Raw genomic sequence first — 16,124 nt, 5'->3', positions numbered from 1 at the left:
CCTGGAATATATCAGGAGGATACGAGCAGGCAGCTAGGAACGTGGGGTATTTTTCGGGCTGTGATAGAATGGCACAGCTTTTGGCGACGATGCTGTCTAGCTTGCCTACATCCTAGCCGCTATACCTCCCCCTTTGCACCCACCCCTTCCTCCGTAAATACATAATCGCCAAACTTCCTCGCAGGGACCTTGCAATCAAACATTTCATCCAGCTCGCGATAACTCCTGCCCTTGGTCTCGGGGAACTCCATAAACACCACGACAGCGCCAAGCACACACAGCGCCGCGAAGACGAAGCCCGTGCGCGCACCCAGATTCCCCTCGTCAGTATTAAACATGTAAGGCACGACGAATGAGAAGAGCCATGTTGAGAAGCCGCCAGCCATGTAGGCAATCCCCTGCGTATGGGCGCGAAGCTGCGCTGCGGACACTTCGGCGGCGACGACGGGATATGCACCGCCGACTCCTAGACCGAAGGTGAACATGATGATTATCATGGCGATGCCGACGAACCTGCGATTACATCGTTAGTAGGAAGGATATGTGACGTAGTTGTAGATCACTAACAAAAGTGCCGTATTGCTGGAAGGGAAGCACCCGGCAATACCGGACGCCAGCCACAAGAGTCCAACCGCAAGTGTACTCCAAAGGATAATGGTTCTTCTGCCCAAGGTAGCCATCAGGAACCAAGATATGACATTCGCTGGCAGGCCGACACCGATCGCAACCTGCATCAGCATGAGCGACTTGTTAGCGGCCATCCCAGCCTGCTGCAGAATGTACGAGCAGTGGCCGATATAGCTCATGCCCAGGCACTGCTGCAGGGAGACGGCAAGGACGGCAATGCGAGTGCGGCGCCAGTTGACTCCGCGGAAGCACTCTAGCAGCAAGGAAGACTGTTTTCCGTGTAGCTCGTTGGCCTGTTCATATTCGAGGGTTTCCTTCGCCTTTGTGAGTGCGACGGAGTGGTCAGAGCCGAAGTACAGGCGGCGGTAGCACCGTGCAGCCTTCTCGATGTTGTTTTTCTTGAGATAGTAGACCGGGCTTTCGGGGATGATGAGGCCGATGAGGATGATTGCCCCAGAGAAGGCCCATTGGGCAGCGAGGGGGATTTGGTAGGAGGCTGGTTCGAGCATTGTCACACGCGAGTATACGATTGACGTGCCGACCAGCTGGCCAACGACCTGTAATGCGTGGTTAGCAGCTGCATTTTGTCGACGATGAAACCGGCAAACGTACGCTCATGAATGTATAGCTGGAGAGCAGCGGACCGCGAATCCTCACCGGAGCAATCTCGGAAATGTACGTTTGGCTGGTGGATTGGAAGATGCCCAGCCCGGCACCAAGCACTATCTTACCCCCGAGAAACATGTTGCGCCGGCCGCCCAGAAGGTCCCTCCGGTCGCTGATGTAGCAGATGGCAATTCCAACCGTCGCAATGACACCACCCAGAGAGAACGACCAGCGGCGCCCGAAGCGGTCCTGGACGTACCCGTTGGTCACTGCACCCACCATGATACCAACGGCGGTCATGGCGTTCCAGAGGGCGAGCCAAAGCGAGGGCACAAAGAGCTTGCCGTCGATCATCTCTCCAAAGACCATCCTATTCACAGTTAGCAAGTACAACAGGGCCGCGATGGGAGGCAGACGACTCACTGGAAACCGGGCATCGAGGCCACCAGACCGACAACGAGGTTGTCAAATCCAAACGCCGTCGGGCCGATCGACATGAGGAACGAGTAGAAAATTGCCTTGGGGTTCTGCTTCACGCACTTCCATACACTGAGGTCGTCCAGACTGCACTCCGGGTGCTCGTGCTCGTGCTCGTGTGCGGCAGGTGAGGCCTGCGCGTCCTCTACGTTCTCCGCGCTTCCCAGGTCATCTTTCTTTTGGGTGTGCGACATCGTCACAGAGATAATCAACCGTGCCTGTCCGGAATTTCTGTCTGGGTCCAAGGCTGGCGATAAGTATGAATTGGTCTTACACGGTGAGACGGGGCGGCGCTAGAGTGCGATATTGGCCATGCCAAGATGATGGGGAATCTGGGATTCCACGCTGACCTTATCATGGGTTAAGCACCCACTTGATTAACTAGCTGGCATGACGATACAACCGTACATGACAGCAGGTCCGGGCCGGACGAGCGCTGATGCCCGTCCGGATCCGGGACGGACCGGCAGGATGCTCGGGGTTCCAGTCACGGCCTCAGATAAAGCAGAGAACAGTTGATGAGCAATGCAAACGATTTGTCGCCCTCAAGCGCACGCCATGAGTAGTACCCTCGTCTCACCGACTGCACTGCAGTTCGAGCACCATGCGACCGGCTTCGGGATCGGCCACCCATCACCGCGTCTGTCATGGAAGCTCACTACCCCTGGCACCAGACACCCCAGGGACTGGACCCAGACGGCCTATGAACTCCAGGTAGCTCGAGGAAGACAGCAACTGGAGCAGAGGTATTATGTCGACAGCGACCAATCCGTGCTGGTTCCGTGGCCCTGGAAGCCCCTCGAGTCGCGCGAAGCAGCCCGCGTCCGAGTACGCTGCCATGGCAAGGAGAACGCCGCAGACGAGCAAAGTGTCAGTGAGTGGTCGGAATGGGCAACTGTCGAGGCCAGCCTGTTGAGACAGGAGGACTGGCACGCAGCGTTTATAACATCGGCTCGCCCCATCGATGCTGCCGCGCCGCTGGCCCCAATTCGGTTCCGCAAGCGGTTCCAGCTACCGATCAACTGTGTCCCTAAGACTGGGGCGCGGCTGTACATTACTTCCCTGGGGGTGTATCACGCCTTTCTGAATGGAACCCGTATTGGCGACTACTGCTTGGCGCCTGGGTGGACTGCTTATGACCATCGACTGAACTTTCAGACATTTGACGTTACGGATCTTCTGCACGATGACGGGGAGAATGTGCTGGCCGTGGAAGTCGGGCCAGGATGGTACGCAGGCCGATTAGGGTTCAATGGCGGGAAGCGGTGCTGCTATGGCAGTGCAGACCTCGCTGTTCTTGCCCAGCTTGAGGTTACGACAGAGACGACTGGGATCTGCTGGATGCTGCCGTCAGACGACACGTGGGAGTGCCTGCAGAGCGCAATCCAGTCCAGTGAGATTTACGACGGCGAGGTGTATGATATGAGGCGCGATGATGCTTCATGGACGATTGCTGGCCACGACCAGAGGGACTCACCAGCAGTCGCCGCGCGCGTGGTGGGCTGGCCACAGGGGAGGTTGGTCGCCCCAGACGCACCCCCGGTTCGAGTGGTCCAAGAAATCCCAGTTTCGGAACTTGTGGTCAGCCCCAGCGGAAAGGTGATTCTGGACTTTGGTCAGAATCTGGTGGGAAAGGTCCGTATCCGGTCAGCCACAATCCCCCAGGACTGGCAGCTCTCTCTCACCCATGCAGAGGTCCTAGAGGATGGCGAGCTGTGTACGCGCCCCCTCCGCACGGCGAAATGCACCGACGTTATCCTAGGGTCTGGAAAAGAGCTCTCTAACTGGACACCGGCATTCACATTCCATGGCTTTCGGTACGTCCAGGTTGATGGTTGGGCCGGCGGACAACCTTCGCCCGATAACTTTGTTGCCCTTGTTATGCACACCGATATGCCGCGTCGAGGATGGTTTGCGTGCTCGAACAGCCACATTAACCGTCTCCACAACAACATCGTCTGGGGTATGCGTGGCAACTTTGTTTCAGTTCCGACTGACTGCCCACAGCGTGACGAGCGACTCGGGTGGACTGGCGATCTGCAAGTGTTCTCAAACACTGCCGCGTATCTCTTCAACACTACAGGCATGCTCGCCGAGTGGCTGCAGGATCTATCGGCTGAGCAGCTTGAGACCCACCGCGGTGGAGTTCCGCCTCTAGTTGTGCCTGATGTGATTCAGAAGGCCGGTAGGAGCCTGCCACAGGCTGTCTGGGGTGATGCTGTGGTAATAGTACCAGACGTATTGCATCAGTACTCAGCCGACCCGAGCATTCTCCGGCGCCAGCACAAAAGCATGACAACGTGGCTGGATCGCGGCATACCACGGGGTGCTGACGGGCTCTGGGATCCAGAAAGATTTCAACTGGGCGATTGGTTAGATCCAACAGCTCCACCGGATCATCCTAAGGACTCCCGGACGGACGGGGTGTTGGTAGCAGATGCATACCTCGTGCATATAACATCCACACTCGGGGCGATATGCAAGACTATTGGACATATACAAGACGCAAAGCGCTACACGGCCGACGCGGAACGCCTCAGGGAGGTCTTCGCCGCAAAGTACATTTCCCCCCAGGGGAACATCATGTCCAACACCCAGTGTGCTATTTCCCTCGCAATTTGCTTCTCGCTGTACCGAAATATAGATCAGAGGCGCACTGCGGCAGCTAGCCTCTCTCGCCTCGTTCGACGGGGCAAGTTCGCAGTCACATCAGGATTCGTCGGGACCAAGTTCATTACAGAAGCCCTGACCCTTACACGTCAACCCTCTCTGGCATACCGAATGCTACTACACAAGAGATGCCCCTCCTGGTTATATCCACTGACGCAGGGTGCAACAACGGTTTGGGAGCGCTGGGATAGCATCCAGCCTGACGGCTCAGTTAACCCCGGTGAGATGACCAGCTTCAACCACTACGCTTTGGGGTCGATTGCCAACTGGCTTCATACCAGTGTTGGTGGTATTGCGCCGTTGGAGCCAGGGTGGAAGACCGTCAGGATTCGGCCCGTGGTTGGAGAGGAGCTGCAGTGGGCTGAGACGCGTTTCGATGGGCCCCATGGTGAGGTCCGCTGTCGGTGGGAGACAGACAAGGGGGAATTCCGCATGGTTGTGCAGATTCCGCTGAATACAAGGGCATTCGTCACAACTCCTGACGAACAACATACGGACATAGTAGAGGAGGATGAACCGGGGACATGGATTGGGTCAGGGGTGCATGAGTTTCGCCGCCCATATACCGCGAAGGAAGACTGGCCGCCACGGCCACTTCTCGCTCCGCTTGAGCGGGACGATGATGAAGCTATCTGGTCAGATTCAACTGGTGTAGGGCATTTTACCAACGCGGAGTTGCTGGCGGGGCGCGGCGACCCTTGAACGAGTGTCAGAGTCGACAGTTTCCCGCCTTTGAATGATATAAAGTGTGCTGTTCCTATTCCTGTGGTACATAGTAATCCCTCCAACAATGCTCCTCCCTGAACCCCAACAAGAGCTTGATCTTCGCATTTGAAATCGGGGCCTCGCGATCCTCCAGCTCCCTCGTCACCGGAACCGCAGGACAAACCTCCGCAACAAGCTCCCCAGCCTTCCTGTCACACGTAATTTCATCATTGACCGCGTTGAAGATCTGGAAACCCAGTCCATTCACTTCAACGCCGCGCTCACACATGGCCCCCAGATCCCTTACATCCACATACGACCACCCATGCCCCTTCCACCTAACTGGCTCCTTCACGTACGACTCAAAAGCTGCATTGTAGTCACCGGGGAGGACTACCCTCCCAATCCGCAAAACATACACATCAAAACCGGCAAACCGCTTTGCGAACCCCTCCGCAAGAACCTCCGTACATCGTTTCGACAGCGCATATGGATCCATGGGCGCGGGCACCGTCTGCTCCTCGGTAACAGGGAAAGAAGCGAAATCCACATCGCCATACGCATACGTCACCCCATACGCGCATATCGAGCTCGCGACGATGATCTTCCTGATGCCCAGCTTGCACGCCGCGTCCAGCACATTATACGCCGCAGTGACATTGTCCCGGAACGTCCTGTTGTCAGGAACGAGCATGTTGCGCGCGTGGCCGGCGAGATGGATAAGGACGTCCGGGACGCAGGACGGTTGTGCAGGAAAGGGTTCAGACAAGGCAAAGTGTGAGTTAAGAGCGTTGTAGACGTCGCCACCGTTTGTCAGATCGGTTTTGATGGTGTGCACTGTCGGTGGGCCTGCCGTGAGATCCAGGTTTAGGATGCTGTGGCCTTTGCCGAGGAGTTGAGTGATTATATGGCGGCCGACTTGGCCGGACCCGCCGGTTATGATTATGCGTTTTGGCATAGGGGTTGTATAGATGCTAGATTCTTCGTGGTTTAAAGCGTCATTAGTTAGAGACTTCAAGCAAACTTCGTACCCGGGCGAGTATATATATTATTATCGTCACCCGGCGGAGCACCATGTCACACCGGCAGCCCTTCGCGTTATCCGGACCGGACGGACCTGGCCTAGAACCTACTCTTCTATACACATGATGTATCCTGATTGAACATGTACTATTCTTTAAATGCTCCCTCCCCGTGCAGCACATTCCCTAGATACAGAGATACAGGAACTTAATCTACTCCTCACATCGCCTCGCACCCCCAGAACCCCTCAAATGGCACTGCACAAAAGGTACCACTACCACCTCTCCCAGTAGCCCGTACTCAGCCTCAACCGGCACAGGGGCGATGTTCTCCGTCCCCTCGGCAAGAAAGTGCCCGCCAGTCACCAGCCGCTTCCAGACAGGTCGAAGCGCATTTCCAAGCGGCGTTGCAACGATAACCTCCAGCTTATTCCTGCCGTGTACGAGGTATGCCGTTATATCCACGATTGGGCGGTATATGTCCACCGCGGGAAGAAGACGTGAGTTGAGAAATATCTGCACCGTGTGTGAAATCGGAGGGAGTTCGAGGTACGCCCCGCTGCTCTGTGTAGTTCTATCATCTCCATCTTCGCCGGAGCCCCATTGAAACGTGGTACTGTAAAACCCGCGGCCACTGGCGTTGCGGAGCTCGTCGGATATACTCGTCCAGGCCCTTAGGTCCTTCAATCCTCTATATGTGGAATTCCATTTCACGGTCCCGTAGGTATCAAAGTGGTCCTGGGGAGGGTCCCAGTGTTCAACGGTGAGTGTCCAGTCCTGTAAGCGACGAGAAGGCTCGACGAGAACTTCTAACGAGTGACGTTTTCCATTTGTCTCTGTAACCGAGGCACGCGACGGACGACCAGGCACGCCATTTCTTATTTTGACCGTTGTCGCATTGGGCTTGTTGCTCGACAGAGGAGCCGGCAAGGTGATATCGAGGATGGGCCCTTCGGTGAACGTGAGTTGATCATTGCGCGTCGGCTCTGGGGTAAAGGCCAGGAGGACACTTTGGCCCTCGGCAAGCTCGAAGAATATGCGGGTTGTGCGCTTCGTGCGCGTGTACGTGGGGATACGGGCGTATTGGCCTGTCCACGGATCGAGTCGGTAGGGGGTTCCTCTTGTCTCGAAGTCGACGAAACCGCTACTGAGCACGGGCTTTGAGGACGAGCGCTCCAGGTTGTTGAATAAGAATACGTAATCGACGCCAGTCTGCGGGTCGTGTCGCCATTGAGTGAACCACGGGCTGTGCGTGGTTAGACGGGCTCGTGGATAGATATGCAATTTCAGCAGTGTGTCTGCCAGTCCTCCATTGTGTACGACGTGGACATTACTGAGGCGGGAAATGCTGTCGATGGTCTTGGTAACGTGTGCGTTGCAGCTTATATTGAACCCCAGGCATCCGGACGGTGGGCCGCCGAAGAATATCAGCGGCAGCCCTGCGCGGGCGAATTGAGCGAGATGGTCAACTCCCTCAGCAGTCATGCTGTCATTAGAACGGACTACCATGGCTCTGAAGCCCTGCTGTTCAGGAGCAAGAACACCGCCAGAGGCGTGTGCGGATGGAAGATCGAAGTTGTCGGGGCTCAGGTACTCGTAGGTATACCCTAAATATCGACCACGATAGTGTGAGAAATGGCTATTACCGCAGATAATGATAACTAACCGGCCTGATTCAGATCCTCAGGAGCGTAGTCCCGAGGCACTGACGGGTACGTTGTATACTTCGAATAGAATGCAATGTCCTTTTTGGCAGAACCTGTCTGAGATATTGCGGACAGTCTTGCAATATAGTCCAGAGCAGGTCGATAGTAGTCCCACCCAGGTTGATGCGGGCCATGCATTTCGGAGAAAAAATACACAAACGTATTGATGCCCGGCCAGGTGGTGTTAGGATACTATCAGAGTCAAGAGTAAGCAAACGATTTCCACGCCATGGCTTCCTGGAAAGCGCAAGTTACCTGGCCTGAATACGGAAAGCCGTGCAACACGAACTGGTTGACCGAACCAACAATCGATCGATTGACTTCCCACAATAGTCTCGTGAAATTTTGTTGATAGGCGTAGCTGGAGTCCGCGCCCAATTCAGAGGAGATGACACGCTTGCCCGCGAGATTTGCAGGACCGGCGTATTGGCGGTATGCGTCGATGTCGTTGTTGAAGCCTAGACTCTCGCACTCGGGCGCATCCACTAAATGAATGTTGCGTTGCTTCACTTCCTGATTAGCTCAAGTAAGGTTGTACTGGCAGGTGGAACCAACCATGTCAACAGGCATGTTGTAGCCTACTTGGTTCGAGAACTCGACGCCGAGCGATTTCGACCACTCGCCCAGTGCTTTGAGATACTTTCCCTGCAATTCCCCGAGCTATATATGTCCCAATCAGCAAGCCTAGACTCAATCGCACGCAGAAGAAGGAAACGGGTGTCAGACCGTGGCTCGATAATCAGCGATATGCGCATTTCCCGCGTCCTGCTCGTCCGTAATCCACCAGACAGATGGCGCCAGTCTGGAGCCGTACCCATTCTGGTGGAAGAGTATGGGAAGCCATTTGGAGATCTCATCGCCTGTCCGCCGTCGAAAGACCTCTGGCAAAGAGGGCGTCCAGAAGACCTTATTGGGAATCTCCGCACTGTCCTCCCACGCATAGTTTCCAACCTCTGCGATCAGCTCGCGCGTCCCATTGCCGAGCAAGTACTTGTCCCAGAAGTCGGTAGTCACACGCGCTCCCTTTTCAGAGAAATGGTCTACCACCCACGAGCCGTTATTCAAGAAGCTAGTCGGCTTGCCCTGGGGGCCTCCCAAGAGTGAGGGAGGTTGGTAGACCCCATGATGGAACAGGTGCTCGTAGACCACAAATACCACGTGCTCAATACCATCACTCTCGGGGAAGTTGATGGATAAATGACCGTCGGAGGAGACTTTCGACGTGATATCAACAAGACTGTCGGCCGCCAGCGTTACCTGTATCCGTGGCGCTGGAGCCCCATGAGGCAGACCCGGCTCAGGGCTGCTTGTATTGACAGACGAAACAGCCGTGCCCGCAATGACAGCCAGTAACTTTCCAGCTGCCGGCTCAATGCCTGGACCCCAGCCGGGTATCTTCTCGTCAAACGAACCGCCGAGCGGGACGGTAAAGTTGAACGAAGTAAGATCCCATGCCAGACCTTCATTGTCCAACTCAGCCGGAACACCCTGCCCCATAGAAGCCCCAATGGCAAAGTCCATAATCAGGCTGTTTTCGCGGTGTGCCTGCAGAAGTGCCTTGAAAATTGTTTCTACCGTTGCTCCTTTAGGATGTGTTTTTCAATGCCTCGTTTCTGTGTTGGGATACTTACGCCATGCCTCGCCACCCCAGCTGTAGGTTGACCAGTCAACAGGAACATAATACCCTGGAGTCGTTTCGTATCCGTAGAAGCCGAGTACCTCCAGTCCGCCAGCGCCAACCTGCTTTGCGCGTGCGACATCTTGCACTGCAGGGCCGACTTCCACCGACGCGTCAGGAAGCCAATAGCGGAACCGAGGCCGTACGTTTACAGGGGGGTCTTTGAATTCCGACCAGTCTAGTGACTTGAAGGAGGTCGCGTTCTCGAGGCACGCGCCACGACTGCCTAGGATGGTGAGGCAGACCAGATAGGAGAGCTAGAAGTACATCTGTTCAGCATCCTTCGTGAGTTCAAGCGGTATTCAGACTTGGGGATCCCGCACCCAACCAAACATAGCCATTGGAAATTGCCAATTCCAACTTGGAGGCGCACAACAGAAACCTGCCTCTGAGTCAGGGGCCTCTCTGCATCAATTCATATAGCAGCGGCCAATGGCACGCAGGTGATCTTCATCCACAGCCGGCTCCGGCCCGATCGGGAAGCAGTACTGTACCGGGAGTGCATGAGGGTGAGCCGAACGAGATGAGCAGGAGGGAAGACAAGTATCTTCGGGCCCTTGTGATCATTCACATGATAGTACCTCGTTAGGGCCACCGTAGACGTTGGATATCTAATTTAGCAAATCTACATGGCGCACCTCGCTCGATTCGGCCCCGTAATCACCGTGATCATAGGCGGTAGACTTGAACAGATTGACATAGGAGAAAAAGTTATAGTGCGATGGCCAACATAATTACATATTCAGGAGAATAAGTGGTGACGAGATCTATGACTTGTGCTACGACCAAGCTAACCATGGCCATATCATACTCGCAGAGTACCTGTCAGCTGAATATCCAAGACACTCTTGCCGATGTAGATCGGGTATCTGCCACGCTGCAAAACCCAACTCTGCCTCGCGACATCCCATGTGCTCAGATCGCGTCGGGTGAGTTCGAAGCTGAACCTTTTCCCCTGGCCAGGCCGGAGACCCTGTTTCTCAAAGCCGCGCAGGACCTTCTTTGGCCCTCCAGGCAGACCAACATACAGCTGCGCTACCTCGGCGGCTTTAACCTCCCCCACGTTCGTGACAGTACAGCTCACCTCCGCGACAACATCCCATAGAGAAGGTAGCCCCCCCTCTTTGATTACCTTACCGGGTGGCAGTTCCGCCATGTTGACTTCGCGCCTGAGGCGAACTGATAGCTGGGAATATGCAAAGGACGTGTAGGTTAGTCCAAATCCAAAGCTATACCGTGGCGTAATTCCCGGCGCCTCAAAGGCCTTATAGTCAATATACACGCCCTCGGAGAAGTTAGACTGTGGGTAGTAGGCATTCAAATCACCTCTAGGCACCTCGGGGCCGAGAAGATCTCTGTAGTCAGAGGCCTTCCGGGCAACTGTATAGGGCAGGCGGCCGGACGGCGACTGCTTCCCGTACATTACTTCGATAAGTGCACGACCGGAATCCTGGCCCGGCACATGCGCATAGAGGACGGCGGTGATGTTAGAATTATCAATCCAGCGGTCAACCAGACGGATGCCTGCGTTATGGATAATAACTATGGTATTATTGCATTGGCCTGCGACGCTCTCCACCAGCTCGTCTGAGTATGGGTCGGCTAGATATGGGCGGTCCCAACCCTCGGAGGACTGTTCATTAATGAATACAATACAGGCTTCACTTGCTTGATTCACCTGCGGGTGCTGCGAAACAAAGTCCCACGACAGGAACGTCCCATCCTCGTAGGCCTGGCGCTGGAACGCGTCGAATGGGGCGTCGATATATGCTGGTGTGGTGGAGCCGGAGCCTCCGCCCGAAATAAGGGTTCCATTGAGCGCCACGCCGGGCCCATTGTCGTTGGGGTCTGCGCTGGACGTAATGATATGAGCCAATCGAAGATAATCAGCAGCGGTACCGTCCGGGTAGATAAGGGTGTTGTCGAGGCCCATCCACCGTCCGCTAAACCGCGTCGCGGCCACTGCATCGTAGCCAAAAAGCGACAGGAACTTGGGTTTGTGCAATGGAAGTGCATTCTTGATGTTCTTTACCAGAACATGGCCTTCGACTGCACTCTGTAGCCGTGTCTCCTTGGATTCAGGATCACGCGCATCAGTCAGGGTATGCGGGAGGAGAGGACTCGCGGGTATTCCATGTCCAGGGCTCTTCAGAGGCGAGTACTTGTACCACGCAGCCACAATCCTGGTGGCCATGTCATCAAGCCTTGCCTGCGAGAGCGAGCCATTGTTTATACTAAGCGACAGCGTTCCGTTTGCCCAGTATGGTGAAGTCGGCATTGCCATATCAAGACCTGCCGCTGCACTCGCAAGCCCAGTATACTGACCCTCCCAATCAGAGACCACAAACCCTTGGAAGCCAAGCTCTCCCTTAAGCAGCCCATTCATAACCTTGCTATTCTGGCATCCGTAGCTATTGTTGATGCGCTGGTAGCTGCACATTGCCGAGCCAGCCCCGGCCTTTACGGCATCCTGAAAGGGCCACAGATACAGTTCGTGCATCGCCTTATCGTCGATATTCGAAGAAACGGAGTTATTGGCAGTGCCTGGGAAAAGCATCGGAGGCATGCGATTTGTCTCCTGCTCGTTCCCGATCAGGTGCTTGACGCACGCAATCACCGACTTCTGCAGCCCACGCACGGAGTCGCCCGTCAGCACACCGGCGAGGTATGGATCAGTACTGAATCCCTCCCAATTGCGCCCACCTCTTGCAATTCTTCCAATCGGACCGGCAACCGGTCCGAGCGCGACATTGACTCCCTTCCTCTTAAACTCTGTGCCGATATAGTAAGACCGCGCATGTGTAAGGTCTCGATTCCAAGACGCCCCAGCATGGATGCCGGCGGGATATGCATTGACCATGTCCGTACCCCTGACCCCATTTTCCGCATCGTGCAAACAGATGCCCGGGAATCCGACCCGAGGCGCGCCGCCGGATATACCGGAGCATCCCGTGGAGTTCGATTTGTAGCCATATGTCAGGTTGCTCTTCTCGTCGTTGGTCATCTGTCCGACAAGGGATTTGGCTTTTCTGTACGCAGTTGCCCAGTCTTCCCATCCTGCTATCTCAGCTAATGGTGGAAGTAAAACAGTTAGCCTGAGGGAAACACCAAAAAGTCTCATTCATTCGAAATGAGGCCAATGCCCCGTCTAGGTGTTTGTTTGTTTACTTACGGCTGGGGTAGACGGGCTCAGACCTGCCATACGACCAAAAGCTCTCCAATGCTGCAACATCAACTGAATCGTTCTGGCCTCGGCTGCTTACTAGAGCCAGCTGCGCAGTTACCACAAACAACAGCTTGAGCCGCATTATCAACATATATTACGCAATCCTTGGGCGAACCGGGATGCGGGTGTCGATCGACGATGGCAATGAAACAAGATCGTCACTGGCTTCGAAACCCAGCAATAGCAGGGAGCGACATCCTTTGCTATATATACCCGAACATATTGCCGGAAAAGGGAACGAACAACCTTGACAGCACGTGGCTGCGCGTGAACTGTGGGGGAAAAGGGGATGCCAGTGCTCGGGCCGGACTGCCACATCATATATGCCCTAATCCGGGCCGAGTTGGTCCATGATATGATATTGTCGTGTGCGAAAATTAGGCGTACCCAATTCCAGCCATCTACGGCATTCGTACATCAGAAGATGCCTAGCAGTCATAATTACTCTCCGTTCTGGAAATGAGCTGGATGAAGCTAAGATATGTGTTTTAGAATTAGGGACGCCCAAGAGAAAGCCTATCACTCCACATTATTCTCTGCTATTACTTCTATGGGCAATACACAGAAATATATATATTAATATATATAGAGATATCGAAATACCGCCATGTAAATCTAGCAATATATTAGGGTTAAGATATAATAATATAGTAATTGTAGCCGTATAATTTCGGTTAACTCTATTATCGTACCACACGCAATCCGTGTTCTGACCTTGAATTTCCCATGGGCCATCCAGTACAACTAGTAGTATTCGATATAGTCCGACACCAACGCCCTCTGTAGCTTACACACAGTAGGCCGCACCCAAAGGGTCTGGGCCCCGAAAGGCCCCCGTATCTTCGTTTCCAGCCTCCCGACAGAGTCGAATAACCGGGCAGATGGCCAGACGAGGCCCGAACGTGCACGTAACCCGAAGCGGTCCGGCCGGTCGAGTGGAGGCTATACTCCTTGACACAGTCGGCTGTATCGGAGCTGTGGAATAAGATGGAGAGACTATGATTGACCTAGTGACTATTAAGACATAGAAGGGCAACCGAACGCCAGACAGACTATTCTCTCCGATTTCGTTCTTTTTCCATCATTTGGTGGATACCCTCTCAACTGGCGACTTGTTCTCTGCCAAGCTGCGAGGCTCGCAACGGCCATGACACAAAACATCGACTTCCAGACGGCGGTCGAGTCCGTGAAATCCGGCCAGGATCCATCCCTTGCGGCAAGAGAGCTGCTCCATGAGCTCAATGAAGAGGAAAGGCTTGGCCTACTGCATGGCGATCCCGGATTCTGGGAGGGAATGCACAAGCTCTACACTGGATACTATCTCGCGAATCCATACGTTCATGGCGAAATCAAGAGGTTAGGGATCCCCGGCATCCGATACTGCGATGGTCCGCGCGGTGTCAACATCAACAAAGCAACCGCGTTTCCGGTCTCGATGGCACGGGGGGCGACGTGGGACCCTCGCGTGGAGGAACGTGTTGCGGAAGTCATCGGCCTCGAAGCACGGGTGTACACGGCCAACACGGTAGGCAGCGCTTCAATTAACTTGCCCCGACATCCGGCGTGGGGACGTGTCCAGGAAACATATGGCGAAGATCCACTGCTCCTTGGCGAGTTTGGAGCGGCCCATGTGCGCGGTCTGAGGCCGAATGTCATGGCCTGTGTGAAGCACTTCGCGCTGAATTCAATGGAAACTGCACGGTTCCGCGTCAATGTGCATGTGGACGAGGCCGCGCTATACGAGTTGTACCTGCCGCACTTCAAGCGATGTGTGGAAGAGGGTGCGCCGGTCATCATGTCGGCGTACAACTCGGTCAACGGAGAGTGGGCCAGTGAAAACCAGCACTTATTGACCAACATCTTGCGCAACTTGTGGGGGTTTAAGGGAGTCGTCATATCTGACTGGGTGTTCGGAGTGCGTGACGGCGTCAAGTCCGTCAAGGCCGGGCTTGACATCGAAGCCCCATTCCGCAATCGGCGAGAAGCCTCGGTGCGTCCGGCTCTGGACTCTGGCGAACTCAGCTGGACAGAAATCAACCAAGTCGCGCACCGAATCCTGACCATCCAGCTGCTCCACTATGCGACTCGCAACCCAGAAGAGCCCACCATTGACGTGGTATTCAACAAGGCGTCGCGCCAGCTAGCCCGCGAAGTCGCATCGAAATCCATGGTCCTGCTGAAAAATGCCCAGGTCAACGGCGAACGACTACTGCCACTGCCGGAGAGACTAGGCAGTCTCGCGGTTATTGGCCGCCTAGCCACCTCGCGCCAGACGGGGGATCGTGCATCGTCATTGGTAGCGTGCCCGGAGGTCATATCCCTGTACGACGGGATAAAAGATGCGCTTCCGCATGTCAGGATTCTACTTTCCGACTCTGATAATGAGGAAGGTGCCGTGAGCGCCGCAACGAAAGCAGACGTGGTTGTCTTGGTGGTGGGATACGATGCAGAGGACGAAGGCGAGTTCCTCCGGCCGTCGAGGGAAACCGATCCCAGTGCGCAGGCGTTGTTACCGGAGCCTGATGATTCCTACTGGGCTAGACGTGTCCAGTCCGCCAGGAAGGCAGCAGTGAAATCCGCAGCCACGGCTAGCCCGGGGGAGCCGGAGGAACTTCAGTCAAGGCCCACTGGGGGTGACCGACGCTCGCTGCGTCTCCGCGACGAGGATGTGAGGTTGATTCATGCCGTCGCTACTGTGAATCCCCGAGTTATCGTTTCAGTGATAACAGCAGGTGCAATCATTGCAGAAGAGTGGAGGTTCAAGGTTCCCGCGTTCCTGGTGAGCTGGTATAGTGGATGCGAGGGGGGAAGGGCGCTCGCAGACGTCCTGACAGGCGCGGTGAACCCTAGTGGACATTTGCCGTGGTGTATGCCCCGAAGCGAGGCAGGCCTGCCCGAGTTTGACGCCAATGCGAACGAAATTACATACACAAAATGGGTTGGACAGCGCCTCCATGACCGCCGAGGGGTGACAGCCGCATACCCGCTCGGGTTCGGACTTTCCTACACCAAATATCTCGTTGAGAGAGCAGTGATTGGAGGCGCCCATACCCAGGGAATTCGGCTGCAGGTGCAGGTGCGCAATGTCGGCGAGCGAGCAGGACGATGCGTCGTGCAAGTGTATGGATGCCCCAAGTTCCGCACGGCAGCAGATGACTTCCCTACGCGAGTTCTGGCGGGCTTCCAGGCCGTTGAGCTGCGCGCCCACGAGGCAAAATCAATAGAGGTTGTAGCAGCCTCCAGCCCCTTTCACCGATGGGTGAATGGGCAGCTGCTGTGGGACGTGACGCAAGTTGTGCTGGAAGTTGGCCAGTTTTCAGGAGACCCCGAGGCAGTGAAAGTGCTGTATCATCCGCTCACCTCACGCATGTGAGAGTGCCGTCTGTACCGTGTCGCAGCATGTATTA

At 55.2% G+C, this 16,124-nt stretch overlaps 6 protein-coding genes across 6 annotated transcripts; 2 read left to right on the top strand and 4 right to left on the bottom strand.

The window, feature by feature from the left end:
* Window positions 1-119: 119 nt before the first annotated feature.
* On the bottom strand, window positions 120-1,904 carry ASPVEDRAFT_77543 (uncharacterized protein; the record flags this gene model as incomplete). The annotated part of the gene is made up of 4 exons (XM_040816403.1): window positions 120-513; window positions 568-1,184; window positions 1,240-1,603; window positions 1,657-1,904. The coding sequence occupies 4 exons, from the start codon at window positions 1,902-1,904 to the stop codon at window positions 120-122; spliced, it is 1,623 nt and encodes a 540-aa protein (XP_040661524.1).
* A 364-nt stretch (window positions 1,905-2,268) lies between these two features.
* ASPVEDRAFT_22800 (uncharacterized protein) lies at window positions 2,269-5,082 on the top strand (the record flags this gene model as incomplete). The annotated part of the gene is made up of 1 exon (XM_040809499.1): window positions 2,269-5,082. The coding sequence occupies one exon, from the start codon at window positions 2,269-2,271 to the stop codon at window positions 5,080-5,082; it is 2,814 nt and encodes a 937-aa protein (XP_040661523.1).
* A 55-nt stretch (window positions 5,083-5,137) lies between these two features.
* On the bottom strand, window positions 5,138-6,043 carry ASPVEDRAFT_118900 (NAD-dependent epimerase/dehydratase family protein; the record flags this gene model as incomplete). The annotated part of the gene is made up of 1 exon (XM_040805648.1): window positions 5,138-6,043. The coding sequence occupies one exon, from the start codon at window positions 6,041-6,043 to the stop codon at window positions 5,138-5,140; it is 906 nt and encodes a 301-aa protein (XP_040661522.1).
* Window positions 6,044-6,320: 277 nt separating this feature from the next.
* Window positions 6,321-9,832, bottom strand: ASPVEDRAFT_57912 (uncharacterized protein; the record flags this gene model as incomplete). Its single annotated transcript, XM_040815393.1, has 7 exons — window positions 6,321-7,714; window positions 7,774-8,005; window positions 8,069-8,326; window positions 8,369-8,473; window positions 8,540-9,384; window positions 9,445-9,676; window positions 9,815-9,832. The coding sequence occupies 7 exons, from the start codon at window positions 9,830-9,832 to the stop codon at window positions 6,321-6,323; spliced, it is 3,084 nt and encodes a 1,027-aa protein (XP_040661521.1).
* A 464-nt stretch (window positions 9,833-10,296) lies between these two features.
* On the bottom strand, window positions 10,297-12,799 carry ASPVEDRAFT_121755 (beta-glucosidase; the record flags this gene model as incomplete). Its single annotated transcript, XM_040805915.1, has 2 exons — window positions 10,297-12,560; window positions 12,664-12,799. The coding sequence occupies 2 exons, from the start codon at window positions 12,797-12,799 to the stop codon at window positions 10,297-10,299; spliced, it is 2,400 nt and encodes a 799-aa protein (XP_040661520.1).
* A 1,065-nt stretch (window positions 12,800-13,864) lies between these two features.
* Window positions 13,865-16,090, top strand: ASPVEDRAFT_121552 (uncharacterized protein; the record flags this gene model as incomplete). Its single annotated transcript, XM_040805897.1, has 1 exon — window positions 13,865-16,090. One exon carries the CDS (start codon window positions 13,865-13,867, stop codon window positions 16,088-16,090), a length of 2,226 nt encoding a protein of 741 aa, XP_040661519.1.
* Window positions 16,091-16,124: the final 34 nt, after the last annotated feature.

The sequence above is a fragment of the Aspergillus versicolor genome (genome assembly GCF_001890125.1).
Source record: "Aspergillus versicolor CBS 583.65 unplaced genomic scaffold ASPVEscaffold_1, whole genome shotgun sequence".
Lineage (NCBI taxonomy): Eukaryota > Fungi > Ascomycota > Eurotiomycetes > Eurotiales > Aspergillaceae > Aspergillus > Aspergillus versicolor.
Note: the sequence above shows the minus strand (reverse complement) of the source record. Positions and strands in the feature narration are given on the sequence as shown.